The following is a 13,892-nucleotide window of genomic DNA, read 5'->3' as shown; positions in this document are numbered from 1 at the left end:
TTACAAGCAGACAGAGTTACAAAAGTGCATATAACCGTATATTTATTAGAACTGCTTTCTTTCTTGCTTCTTACCATGTATGATCGTGATAGGGAGGGTATGTGTTTGCAGTTCCTTCACTTCAGCATTTTCGTGCGATGCCATCATTTGAGCTATCTGAATTAAGGCTGTAGCTTGATCCTCATTTAACTTGTGTGCCTGAATTAATTGACTAGCTAACTGCAATGTTGCTTCTAGGCTGAGAAGTTCAAATTTTGTATTGATACTTGAGAAGGCTGGTGGGATAAATTTTCTCTTACTGACTCTCTTGTTGCTAACTACAGTTGACGAAGACCTAGTAAAAAGGCAGCAAAAAAAAAATCAAAGGAAAATGAGGGGTTTTTGAAATAGTGAGTAAACACTATTAATAATAGTGAGTAAAACCTATTAATAAAATAATTCATAAGCATCATAGAGAACATTTTATTAAGGGCACAAATGGATATATATACCCCATTTTGAAGGAGGGTAGAGGAGAAGAAAACTAACATTTTAATGCTATTTTGAGTACCAACTATGTGCCAGCACTATGCTAAGCATTTTACATATTATTTGATGTGATCTTAAAAACAACACTAAGAAGTAGTTAATTAGCCCAAATAAGAGACAGAAATATTAAATTTTTTTTCCAAAAAGCACACAGATAATAAGTGGTGTACTGACTTTAAAGCCCATGTTCCATTATACAAGGCTGTCTTAGGTAATTAATACAGCCTCTATTTCAGGTAAAACTATAATAAATAAACTGGTTTTATTTCTATTTTTATAAAGGATCAATTCATTTCAAAGATTAAATAACAAAGATAGATAATAACATAATGGGATCATAAGGATTTTTATTTTTTACCTAGAACTTCATTATACTGAGAGAAAGGAAACACCACAAGACAGATGACATTCCAAATTAGAAACTAGACTTTTTCTACCATTTTAGTGAATTTAATAGAATATCACTTCCAATATTTTAAAAGGGGGTATTTTAAAACTCGAGAAATTAAGTTTATGTCAAGAATAAAGTGAGTACAGGGCGCTTGGGTGGCTCAGTCGGTTAAATGTCCAACCCTTGATTTCGGCTCAGGACATGATCTCACAGTTCATGAGATCCAGCCCCACGCAGGGCTCTGCGCTGACAGCATGGAGTCTGCTTGGGATTCTCTCTCTCTCTCTGTTTCTGCCCCTCCCTTGCTCGTGCATGCACGCTCCCTCTCCCTCAAAATAAACATAAAAAAAAATAGTATCAATGTACATACTGAATTCAACCTATAAAAAGGATTCTTTTTTATTTTAGTTTAGTTTATCTTTTTAATTTACATCCAAGTTAGTGAGCATATAGTAAAATAATGATTTCAGGAGTAGAATCCAGTGATTCATTATCTACATATAACACCCAGTGCTCATCCCAACAAGTGCCCTCTTCAATGCCTCTTGCCCATTTAGTCTATCCCCCGACCCAACACCCTGCCAGCAACCCTTAGCTTGTTCTCTGTATTTAAAAGAAAAATTTTTTTTAATGTTTATTCACTTTTGGGAGACAGAGGATGAGCGGCAGAGGGGCAGTTAGAGAGGGAGACACAGAATCCCAACCAGGCTCCAGGCTCTGAGCTGTCAGCACAGAACCTGACACGGGACTTGAACTTTCGAGCTGTGATATCATGACCTGAGATGAAGTTGGACGCTTAACCAACTGAGCCACCCAGGTGCCCCTGTTCTCTGTATTTAAGAGTCTCTTATGTTTTGCCCCCTTCCCTGTTTTTATATTATTTTTGCTTCCCTTCCCTTATGTTCATCTGTTTTGGATCTTAAATTCCACTTTTGAGTGAAGTCATACAGTATTTGTCTTTCTCTAATTTCACTTAGCATAATACCTTCTAGTTCCACCCATGCTGCAAATGACAAGATTCTGTTCTTTTTCATTGCCAAGTAATACTCCATCGTGTGTGTGTGTGTGTGTGTGTGTGTGTGTGTGTGTGTGTGTGTATATACACACATACCACATCTTCTTTATCCATTCGTCAGTTGATGGACATTTGGGCTCTTTCCATACTTTGGCTACTGTCAATACAGCTGCTATAAACACTGGGGTGCATGTGCCCCTTTGAAACAGCACTCCTGTATCCTATGGATAAACACCTTGTAGGGCAATTGCTGGGTCATAGAGTAGTTCTAATTTTAATTTTTTGTGGAACCTCCATACTGTTTTCTAAAGTGGCTGCACCAGTTTGCATTCCCACTAAAAGAATTCTTTTACATGTTAAATAATTTGTGGCATCAAAACAGAAATGAATAAAAAATCAACACTCAGAATCTCCCTAAAATATCATTCCTTGAAGAAGGCAAAAATTTACACTAACATCCTTTTAACTACTGACAGACAGTAACCTCATGGTCTCTGAAAGATAATTAAAATATTTTTGGCAAAAATGTATGTAATGTACTTTGAACGCATTTTCATATTCACAGTTAGTCACCATTTTTGAACACCAATGACCGCTGGTAAATAATCACTTACATTGTTAACAGGTACGGTGTTAGAGGTAGAGTAGCTGGGTTAAAGTAGTCCTGAATGTTTTTCAAAGTGGTCAGCTCTGTGCTAGCATTACAAACCAACAATGCATGGACCACTACTGTAGAGAGAACGCAGAAACTGAACATTTAATGAAAATAAAATGGATCATAAAGGAACTATTTAAAACGTTCAATACAACTCAGAGCTCAGCTACAGCATTAATCACATGACATAAAATAAACCCTTAAGTATATGGGGAGGTACTTCTACCCATTAAACTACTATACCATCTACTTATTCATACTTTTTCTACAGGTATCCATAAATTGCATAACTTAATCAAACTCGGACTTCTATATATCACCTAATAAGCAATAACTACTGTTTTGAGTTAGTGCATGGTGACCCTCCTTGACAGTTCCAACTAATCAGCATACCACCTTGTGCTGTATAGTATTTGTGTAACTTCGGAACATTTTCTTTCATTCTTCAACTATTTTATAGAAATATATGGAAAGCAGAAAGTTAGAATGCTGATATTGCTGGGGAAACAACGGTAGCAAATATTAAAATACACATATGGGGGGCGCCTGGTGGCCCAGTCAGTTAAGCATCTGACTTTGGCTCAGGTCATGATCTCACAGCTTGTGGGTTCAAGCCCCACGTCAGGTTCTGTGCCGACAGCTCAGAGCCTGGAGTCTGCTTCAGATTCTGTGTCTCCCTCTCTCTCTCTGCCCCTCCCCCACTCGCACGCATGCGTGTGCACGTGCTTTCTCTCTCTCTCTCAAAAAATAAATAAAAATTAAAAAAATACACATATGAAAGTGACAAATTAAGTAACAAATGTTTACTTAATTAGGCAGGCTCTTTAAATTTTTTTTTTTTAACGTTTTATTTTATTTTTGAGACAGGGAGAGACAGAGCATGAACAGGGGAGGGTCAGAGAGGGAGACACAGAATCTGAAACAGGCTCCAGGCTCTGAGTGGTCAGCACAGAGCCCGACGCCGGGCTCGAACTCACGGACCGCGAGATCATGACCTGAGCTGAAGTCGGTCGCTTAACCTACTGAGCCACCCAGGCGCCCCTAGGCAGGCTCTTAATGGACTCAAGCTAGTTGACTAGATTTATTTTGTTCTTGAAGAAAAAATTCAAAAGTTAGAAATGTATATGAAGTACTTAAATGAATCATTAAATGTTGTCTTTAATTAGTTATAGACCAAATTCGACCATCAGGAATTATTTCGGAGATCAAGATGTATAGAGATATCTACAGATTCTTAGAACTGAATAGGGATTCAGCCTACTAAAATTTCCTTTATTAAAATAGTAATAAGGCTGGTAGCCTAGTAGCTTATTGAAAATTTCTCAAGACAGATGATAAAATACCCTCAAAATAAAAATCATACCCTCCTCTTCAGTTGCCTACAAAATCTCTAAAGACCTTCTCAATAGAAAATAAACGATTTATTTACTAAATGTACCCTATTAGAATAATAAACCAAAAGAAATCAAAAACCAAGAGAATCAAAACTTGCTGTAAGAAATTATTTGAGAAAATACTTATTTATATGTTTAATGTTTATATTTTTAAAAATCAGGTATATTCTGTATAAAGATCAACTTTAACAAATTAAGTGAGGATTCAAAATTTTATTATATTGTTATCCCTCTGAGACTTGAACTACACAAGTATTTATATATTCGACTTTTATACACATTTTTCAGGAACACATTATACACAATAATAGGAAGTAGAGGTGGATGCTTTTCGTTGGCTTTAATCAAATAACCCCAAACAAAGTTAGCATCCTTGCTCACAATGCATCTTATGTCTATCATTCTTCTTTTAATATAAATTAATATAAGCATGGCAATACTTACTGTTAGTGGGCCAGTTAGAGGGGAAATAACCTTGCAAAGGTAGTAGCTCCACCTCATTGGTAGATGATGGTCCAAAGAAAGCACTACATGCAATAAAAGTATCCAATTCAAAGTCTAGGGTTTTTGAAACCACCCAAAGATCATCTGAGAAGACAAACAATTTTTAAAGAACTTAGAACTATGCTCAATTTAAAATTACTTTGGACTTCTTACATGTTTAGTCCTATGTTATTTCTCAAAAAAACAAAATTGAAGCGCACCTGGGTGGTGGTCAGTTAAGCGTCTGACTCTTGATCTTGGCTCAGTTCGTGAGATCGAGCCCCAGGTTCATGAGAATGTGCCCCATGACGGGCTCTGCGCTGACAGCTCAGAGCCTGCTTGGGATTCCCTTCCTCCCTCTCTCTCTGCCCCTCCCCTGCTCACGCTCTTGCTCTCTCTCTCTCTCTCTCAAAATAAATAAACATTTTTAAAAAGACAACTTTATAACTGTATTAGACTTTCCCAAGGTAGAACATTAGTCTGAAAAGAGGCTCTGCCATATAAGGGTTTTCATGCTCAAATAAAGTTGGCAATCTGTGGATAGAATACAAGTTCTCTTAATGGATTGTCCTTAACTGATGCTGTAGATTAATTAATTAATGTTCTTCTTTCTTTCTGTATAACATGCCATCTCCATGGCATATTGAGCGCTCACAGCTAGTAGGCTATTTTCCACAATACCTGTACACCATTTCTACCACCAGTTGAGTTTACACTTACAAAGAGTCCATTGTATTTGTTCTAAAACTTATTTATACAGTTGGATTAGTTATAATTATATATTATATATAATTATTTGAGTATGAAGAAAAATAATTGTTTTAAGAAAACTAAAGTAATAATTTAGAAAGAATTCATTACAATTTGCTTTAAGAAAACCACAAAACACAAAAAAACTGCTGTTGACTCAAGCATAGGTGAAGTAAATATAAAAGATTAGAAAGGAAATTGAAAACATTTAAATCATTCTCTACTTAGATCGCTTCACAAGTTCTTGCTCTGTGTTTAAGAATTCAGAATGGTAAATCTCTGAGTGGTATATTTGTGGGTATAGTTTATACAAGATACAAAAGATCTCCAACCAAAAACCCCATATTCCAAGCAAAAACCTTGATTCTTCATCAAAAGATCATTAAATTATCTCATATATTTTAAGTTAAAATGTTTAATGTTCATATGCATTATTTATTAAAATCCCTGACCTTAACCAACTAAGAAAATTAACTGACAAACCACAAGTCTCAACAGCATCAGAAAAGATAGTGTACTGGGCTACATTCCCATCTTGGAAAGTCCAATGCATACCAGCATGTTTAAGATTCTGAAAAATCTTAGATTAAGGTTATTTGTTTAACATAGCACTCTCCAAATTTATTTAGCCACAGAACACCCGCCCCCTTTTTTTACACTGACTTTTATCATACCCCATAAAACTACTGTCTTAGAAAATATGTTTAGGAAACTATTTTTTAAAAAGTTCATTTATATTTTATATCTAATTTTTTAAAAACTACTTGCCAACTTATGTAATATATATTTAAACAATTTTCCCTGGCCACCAGGGTAAGATAAATAGATCAGAATCTATTGGCAGATCATGTATCTATGGGAATTATTTTTTTTTTTTAATAAAACGCAATAGCCTAGGGCAGCCTGGCTAGCTCAGTTGATGGAGCATGCGACTCTTAATTTCAGAGTTGTAAACCTGAGCCCATGTTGGGTGCTGAAACTACTTTAAAAAAATAAAATCTTCCAAAAATAAAAATAAAAAACAACCCCACACAATAACCTATTATTATGTTCTGGGTCAATAGATATTTTAAATGTCAAGTAGGTATTATTATTATCACCATTTTATTGAGGAAGGAAGACTGGCCCAAAGAAGTTAAACTGTCCATAGACACAAGGCCAGTAAATAGCAGATCTGGGACTGAACCCAACTCCCTGACCTCATTGGAGCTGACCAGACTGTGGTCAGCCTTCACTCATCTGCATTGTCCAGAAGGAACAGCTGATACCACGAGGGGAAAATTAGTTCACGGGCCAAAATAATGAGACATTTAAGGAGACAAAGACTTCAAAAGAAAAACATACTGGATTACAGAGTCCTACAGAAAAAGAAATACCAGAACAGATGGACCAGTCATTTAAATTTAGCCTGGTAAAGAGATTTTTTACAAGAAGCAAGAGAAGACAGTTGCAATGCAAAGTAAGAACCAGAAAATAATGAAAGGAAATGAACAAAAATATCAGGTTGAAAAAATATGGTAGTTGAAATAAAGCTATAATTGATGTGTTAAATCATAGAATGGATACATTTGAGGAATAACTAAGCAATTTAGAAGACCATATTAAGGATATTTCCTAGAAGGAAGAGAAGACAAAAGCCTAGACAATATAAAAGAAATGTTGAGTCAGAGGTGCTAATATTGGAATAATAAAAGTCTTAGAGAAATAAAAGTAAAATGAAGATTATTCGAAGATAAAGGAGATCAATTTCCCAGAATTAAAAAAAAAAAAAAAAGATAAAGGACTTCAGTATTTTTTTTTAAAAAAACACCTTATGGAAGTATGAATGACATACAAAAAGCTGTACCTATTTAATGCATATACTGGATGAGTTTGGAAATAGATGACTTAATAGATTTAAAAGGCCCACAGTGTGCCCAAGAGGAGAAAAAGGAAAAACCACATTTAGACACATTACAAGGAAATATAAGACTATAATAGTCAGAGAGAAAATTCTAAAGCTTCCAGTCAGAAAGAGCAAATAACATACAAAGGAATAAGAATTGGAATGCCAACAGATTTTTCAACAGCAAGAAGATAACCAAGTATATTAATATTTTCTTAAAACATATAAAATTGCTGCTTCTGGGGGTCAAAAGTATTAAGTGAAAAGAACTTATAACCTAGAATTTTATATGCAGCCAAACTATCATTCAAATATGAATGTATAACAAAAACATTCTCAAGCATTTAAGGCTTAGAAGGTTTACCATACAACGACCTACATTCAAAACAGTTTTTGATGAAATACATTAATAAGAGAGAAAAATTTAGGAGACGCTAAAAGAGATACATGAAACAAATGTAATTAAATTACCCTGGACAAGTCTGACTCATCTTTTAAAAAGTACTTACATTCAAAGAAGATAGAAAATAAATCCATACTAACCTAAAATTTATAGGTTTAGATTAGTGCTATTCAAAGTAGCCTGTCTTAAATAGTTCTGTTATAGGTCTGCAACATAAAGTCTGTGCTAGAATGCAATTTAACAAATTGACATAATGCTTCCTTCATTCAGAAAGTCTTGCTACAAACAAAACAAAGCAAAACCCAACTAAACTAGTCTGCTTATTGACATGGGTAGTTTATAACACCCTGTAGCAGCTCCTCACCTCTCTTTGGAAACCAGTAACAGTGTTTGGACTAAAACCAGTCTGCAGACCATACTTTGAGTAGCACCACTGTAGAAAATATCAATAAGATGTAGGGAAGGGGAGAGTGAAAGAAAAGGTCAAGAAGAAGAAACAAGCTCTTTAAAAAAAAAAAAAAAACAGGAAGAAACAAGAGGTGTGTTTTGTAAGTTCTTATCTTATTGGAGGGTAAGCTTTTAAATATCAATTTAAAAAAAAAAGCAAGAAATGATTTAAAAGAGCATAGATAAAATGGGATAAAGAGAAATAATTTAAAGTTGTAGAAACACGAAAGGGCACATGTGCCCCCATGTTTATATCAGCACTATCAACAATAGCCAAAGTATGGAAAGAGCCCAAGTGTCCATCAATGGATGAGTGGATAAAGAAGATGTGGTGTGTGTGTGTGTGTATATATATATACACACACACACACCAATATATATGTGTGTGTGTGTGTACACACACACACACACACACACACACCAGTATGGAGGTTCCTCAAAAAATTAAAAATAGAACTACCCTACAACCCAGCAATGGCACTACTAGGTATTTATCCAAGGAATACAGGTGTGCTGTTTCGAAGGGGCACATGCACCCCAAAGATTATAGCAGCACTATAAACAATAGCCAAAGTATGGAAAGAGCACAAATGTCCATTGATGGATGAATGGAGTATTACTCAGCAACCAAAAAGAATGAAATCTTGTCATGTGCAACCACGTGGATGGAACTGGAGGGTATTATGCTAAGCGAAAGTAGTCAGTCAGAGAAAGACAAATATATGACTTCACTCATATGAGAACTTTAAGAGACAGAACAGATGAACACAAGGGAAGGGAAGCAAAAATAATATAAAAACAGGGAGACAGACAAAACATAAGAGACTCTTAAATATGGAGAACAAACAGAGGGTTGCTGGAGGAGTTGTGGGAGAGGGGATGGGCTAAATGGGTAAGGGGCATTAAGGAATCTACTCCTGAAATCATTGTTGCACCATATGCTAACTTAGATATAAATTAAAAAAAAAATAATAATGATAAAAATTAAAATAAATAAAAATTTTAAAAAATAAAATTGTAGAAACATACCCAAGCATATTATTATTATTATAATAAATTTAAATACTGGACCTATTCCATTCACAAGTCAAAATTTTAAAAATTCAGACATCTGCTATTTATAAGGGACAATGTAGGAACACACAAAGGTGGAACAAGAATATTAGAAGACATCAAACATACTAATCGAAATAAATCTCACATAGTTATATTAAAAACTAGATTATAAGAAAAAAGTATTATTACAGATGAAGAGAGTCTCTATACAATAATAAAAGTTTCAATTTACCAAGAATAGCAATTTAAAATATAAACCTCAATATATTAAAATATTAAAATAACCTCAATGTAGAAGATTCAAAAAGTAGTAAAATAGCAGGGAGAAAGTATACCATAGATGGAGCTACAGTAATTTAGACAGTATGGAATGGATATGAGGATATACAAATTGAACACTAGTATAAAATAGGGAGTCCAGAAAGAGATCAACATTATTTTGAACTTGGCTATAACCGAGATAGCATTTCAATTTAGAGAGGAAAAGCAGGACTAATTAATAAAAAAATTACTATGCTAGCAAAACTGTTAATTAAAGAGACAAAAAATGAAATTGGATCCCTATCTCATACCATGTACAAAAAAAAATAAAAACTCCAAATGGATTGAAGATTTTCGCATGTAGTATGTCATTAAGAAAACCTTAATAAACTTTAAAGAAGTAAAAAAAAAAGTCAAAAAGAAAACTTTAAAAAAAATTAGAAAATAAAGGTGAATAATTTTAGACCTCAGTATAGGCAAAGATTTTAAAAATGAGACACAGAGGGGTGCTTGGGTGGCTCAGTTGGTTAAGCGTCCAACTTCAGCTCAGGTCTTGATCTCACAGTTTGGTTTGTGAGTTTGAGCCCTGCATCGGGCTCTGTGCTGACAGTTCAGAGCCCGGAGAGCTTGCTTTGGATTCTGTGTCTTTCCTCTCCCTTTGTCCCTCCCCTACTCACTTTCTGTCTCTCTCTCTCCAAAATAAGTAAACATTAAAAATAAAAAATTAAAAATGAGATACAGAAAGCATTATCCAAAAAATAACCTAATAGATTGGACTGTATTAAAACTAAAGTGAAGGGGAGCCTGGCTGGCTCAGTCAGAAGAGTACATGACTCTTAATATCAGGGCCATAAGTTCAAGCCCCACAGTGGGTGTAAAGATTACCTAAATAAATGAAACTTAAATAAATAAATAAATAAATAAATAAATAAATAAATAAATAAAAATAAAGTAAAGTGAAAAGACAGGATACAAACTGTGAGCGGACAGTCACAATATACATGATCAACAAAAAATTAGCACGAAAAATATAGAAGAACTATAAATAAGATTACAAATAATAAAATGGGTAAGAAACAACAATACATAAGCAAAAAACACATGAAGAGCTGTTCGACACCATTGGTGAGCAGAGAAATGCAAACTGAAACCACAGTGAGATCCTTTTACACCCATTTGATCAGGCTGATGCAAGATAGTAGAAGATAAGCTGATGTAACCACTTTAGAAATGACTTTGGCACTACAACCTAAAGGTGTGGGCATTTTCATTCTTAGAATTGTATCCAAAAGAAGCTGTTGCACATCTATAAGACAGTACAAGAATATACATAGCATACTGCTCACAATGGCAAAACTTAGAAACCAAAATCACCATCAGTGGAAGAGTGAATGAATAAACTGTGGCACATTCACAAAATAAATTGATAAAGCAGTCAAAGCAAGTAATCTATACTCTAGATTTCAGATCAACATCAATAAAATGTCTATATTGCAACGATATGTCACTAAGTGAAAAAGATAAATAAACTCCAAAAGATTACAGATTTATATCACTTTAATAATGTTTAAAAAAAAAATTTAAACTACAATTGACTCCTGAACAATATGGAGGTTAGAGGTGCTAACTTCCCAGTCAAAAATCTACGTATAACTTTTGACTCCCTAAAGACTTATCTACTAATAATAGCCTACTGACCAGAACTTTACAGATGGCATAAACAGTCAATTAACAAATACTTTGTATGTTATATGAGTTATCTATTGTATTCTTACAATTAAGAAACAAAAAAGAAAATTTTATTAAGAAAGTCATAAGAGAAATTATAGTTACAATACTGTACTGTATATATTTTAAAGATCGATGTATAAGTGGATCCGCACAGTTCAAACCTATTTTTCTCAATGGTTAACTGTACGCTCTTGAGGAATTCATTTCTATAAACTTATAAACAAAGAGGAGCAAGATGCTGATGAACACAGGGATGAAATGATAATTACCTTAGGTTAGGAGACAGCCAGATGAGTTAGTGGGGTTACTTTATATTAAATGTAGGTAGCTATAAAGGTACTTGATTTTGCCTCAGTTTGTAGATTCACAGATAATTACATTTAAAGTAACTAAATAAAGGGCGCCTGGGTGGCTCAGTCAGTTAAGCGTCCGACTTTGGCTCAGGTCACGATCTCGCGGTATGTGAGTTCGAGCCCCGCATCGGGCTCTGTGATGACTGCTCAGAGCCTGGAGCCCGTTTCAGATTCTGTGTCTCCCTCTCTCTCTGACCCTCCCCCGTTCATGCTCTGTCTCTCTCTGTCTCAAAAATAAATAAATGTTAAAAAAAAAAAAATTTTAAAGTAACTAAATAATCAAAGCACTCTAGGTGAGGACCAATGATATGAGTAGGTCATGAAACCAAAGATAATGATGAACCCAATTTAGTGCATCTAAGCTCCTTAGAAAAAAAAATTCTTTTAAGGATTTTATTTCCAATTCTCTAAAACTGGTGGTCTAGTCCTGTCAAATTGTGCAGACAATGACAGAAGTGTCAATAAAGTCATTACATTTTCAGTTTTTTTAAAGTTTATTTCTTTATTTTGAGACAAACAGTGAAAAAAACAAGAGAGAGAGAGAGAGACTGTGAGTGGGGGAGCAGCATAAAGAGAGGGAGAGAAAGAATCCCAAGCTGGAACCCGACACAGGGCTTGAACCCACAAACTGTGAGATCATGACCTGAACCAAAACCACGCATTAGATGCTTAACTGACTGAGCCACCCAGGTGCCCACATTTTCAGTTTATTTTTGATATCAGGTCAGAGTACAGCTGAATCAATATACTTATTTATATAATGGTAAGAAGCTAGTATAATTTTTCTAAACAAAATTAAATAGATTTTGTTAGCCTTTAATAAAATTTTTAGGGACTAAAACTAAAATTTTAGGGACACTTGGGTAGCTCAGTCAGTTAAGAGTCTGACTTCAGCTCAGGTCATGATCTCGCATTCCGTGAGTTTGAGGCCTGCATCGGGCTCTGTGCTCTGTGTGTCTCCTTCTCTCTCTGCCCCTCCCCCCTCACGCTCTGTCTCTTTCACCCTCAAAAATGAATAAGTATTTTTTTATTTAAAAAATAATAATAATAAACTAAAATTTTAAAATACACTTTTTGGAAATGGTCTAATTTATTACATAATAACTCTTATATAATAACTCAGAGTATATGCTACTATTAAACAGTACTTTATAAACCTTCTTTAATGTAAAGAATTTGCAGAGCTGAATGTAACTGAGATACAAGGGTAGACTCTGTCACCATCATGACCAGGTCAACTTACTTTTACTATAAGTTGAAGAACTTTCCTTCCGACTCAGCTTAAGATAAAGTTTGCTTTTAGGTTCACTATAAAATTCAGGATTTACAGTTGTAAACTTCTTTAGTTTGCCATACTGTTTTCTTTGAAAGTCAAATCCTTTTCTGAAAAATGAGCAAAAACAAAAATGAATTTAAATATTAAGATACAAATTTTTACTGACATATAATTGTCAATAACAATTGAAACAATTGTATTAGGTATACAATATAATGGTTCGAGAGATATGTGTATGTGTGTGTGTGTGTGTGTGTGTGTGTGTGTGTGTGTGTATTTCTGGTAAAATGACCACCAAAATAAGTCTAGGTAACATCTATCACCACACAGAGTTACAAACTGCCTTCCTTGTGATGAGCACTTTTAAGATCTACTCTCTTAGCAACTTTTACATATACAATACAGTATTATTAACAACAGTTACCATGCGATACATTACAACCCCAGGACTTTATAAGTTTGAAAGTACATTTTTTTTTTTCATCTTTAAAATATAGCATGAAATGGAGGGAACCAGAGTGAGTGTATGTTTATATACTTTCATCCATGGACAAAAAATAAAAAAATAGGAAGAAAATAGCAACCCTCACAGAATCATTAATTTTATTTTTTCTTAATGTTTTATTTATTTTTTGAGAGAGAGGAGCACAAGTGAGGGAGGGGCAGAAAGAAGGGACAGAGGATCCGAAGCTGGCTCCACACTGCCAGGCTGACAGCAGCAAGCCCGATGTGGGGCTCGAACTCATAAACTACAAGATCATGACCTGAGCTGAAGTCAGATGCTCAACTGACTGAGCCACCCAGGCGCCCTGAATTATCATTAGTTTTAAGATGAGTAAGCCAGGGGCGCCTGGGTGGCTCAGTTGGTTAAGTGTCCAACTTTGGCTCAGGTCATGATCTCACGGTTTGTGAGTTCAAGCCCCGCGTCGGGCTCTGTGCTGACAGCTTGGAGCCTGGAGCCTGCTTCGGATTCTGTGTCTCGCTCTCTCTCTGCCCCTCCCCCGCTCATGTTCTGTCTCTCTGTGTCTCAAAAATAAATAAAACATTTAAAAAATTAAAAAAAAAAAAAAGAGAGACTAAGCCAGGACAAGTATTGAAAAAGTACTCAAAAGAGTATCTCAGCTTCAATAACTGTAATAAATCATCCCCATTATTTCCGTATCTTATAGGTTATTATGATGATTAAATGAAATAATACATGCAAAGTCCTTAGAAGAATGCAGGCATGTACAAACTCCCCAAAGATGTTATTAAATTACGATGC

The 13,892-nt window shown here is 34.8% G+C and overlaps 1 protein-coding gene across 2 annotated transcripts in view; it reads right to left on the bottom strand.

Annotated features, from left to right (window-relative positions):
- The window catches only part of ZGRF1 (zinc finger GRF-type containing 1), a 90,902-nt gene that overhangs the window by 22,271 nt on the left and 54,739 nt on the right, over positions 1-13,892 (bottom strand). For both annotated transcript variants that reach the window (XM_042984021.1, XM_042984022.1), the window contains 4 exons: positions 12,596-12,735; positions 4,428-4,571; positions 2,549-2,663; positions 75-334 (listed from right to left, as the gene is read on the bottom strand). In XM_042984021.1, the coding sequence (XP_042839955.1) occupies positions 75-334; positions 2,549-2,663; positions 4,428-4,571; positions 12,596-12,735 (659 nt within the window). The remainder of the gene's footprint in view (positions 1-74; positions 335-2,548; positions 2,664-4,427; positions 4,572-12,595; positions 12,736-13,892) is intronic.

This window comes from Panthera tigris, chromosome B1 (assembly GCF_018350195.1).
Source record: "Panthera tigris isolate Pti1 chromosome B1, P.tigris_Pti1_mat1.1, whole genome shotgun sequence".
Lineage (NCBI taxonomy): Eukaryota > Metazoa > Chordata > Mammalia > Carnivora > Felidae > Panthera > Panthera tigris.
The sequence above is the reverse complement of the archived record's forward strand: the minus strand, read 5'-3'. Positions and strand labels throughout refer to the sequence as shown.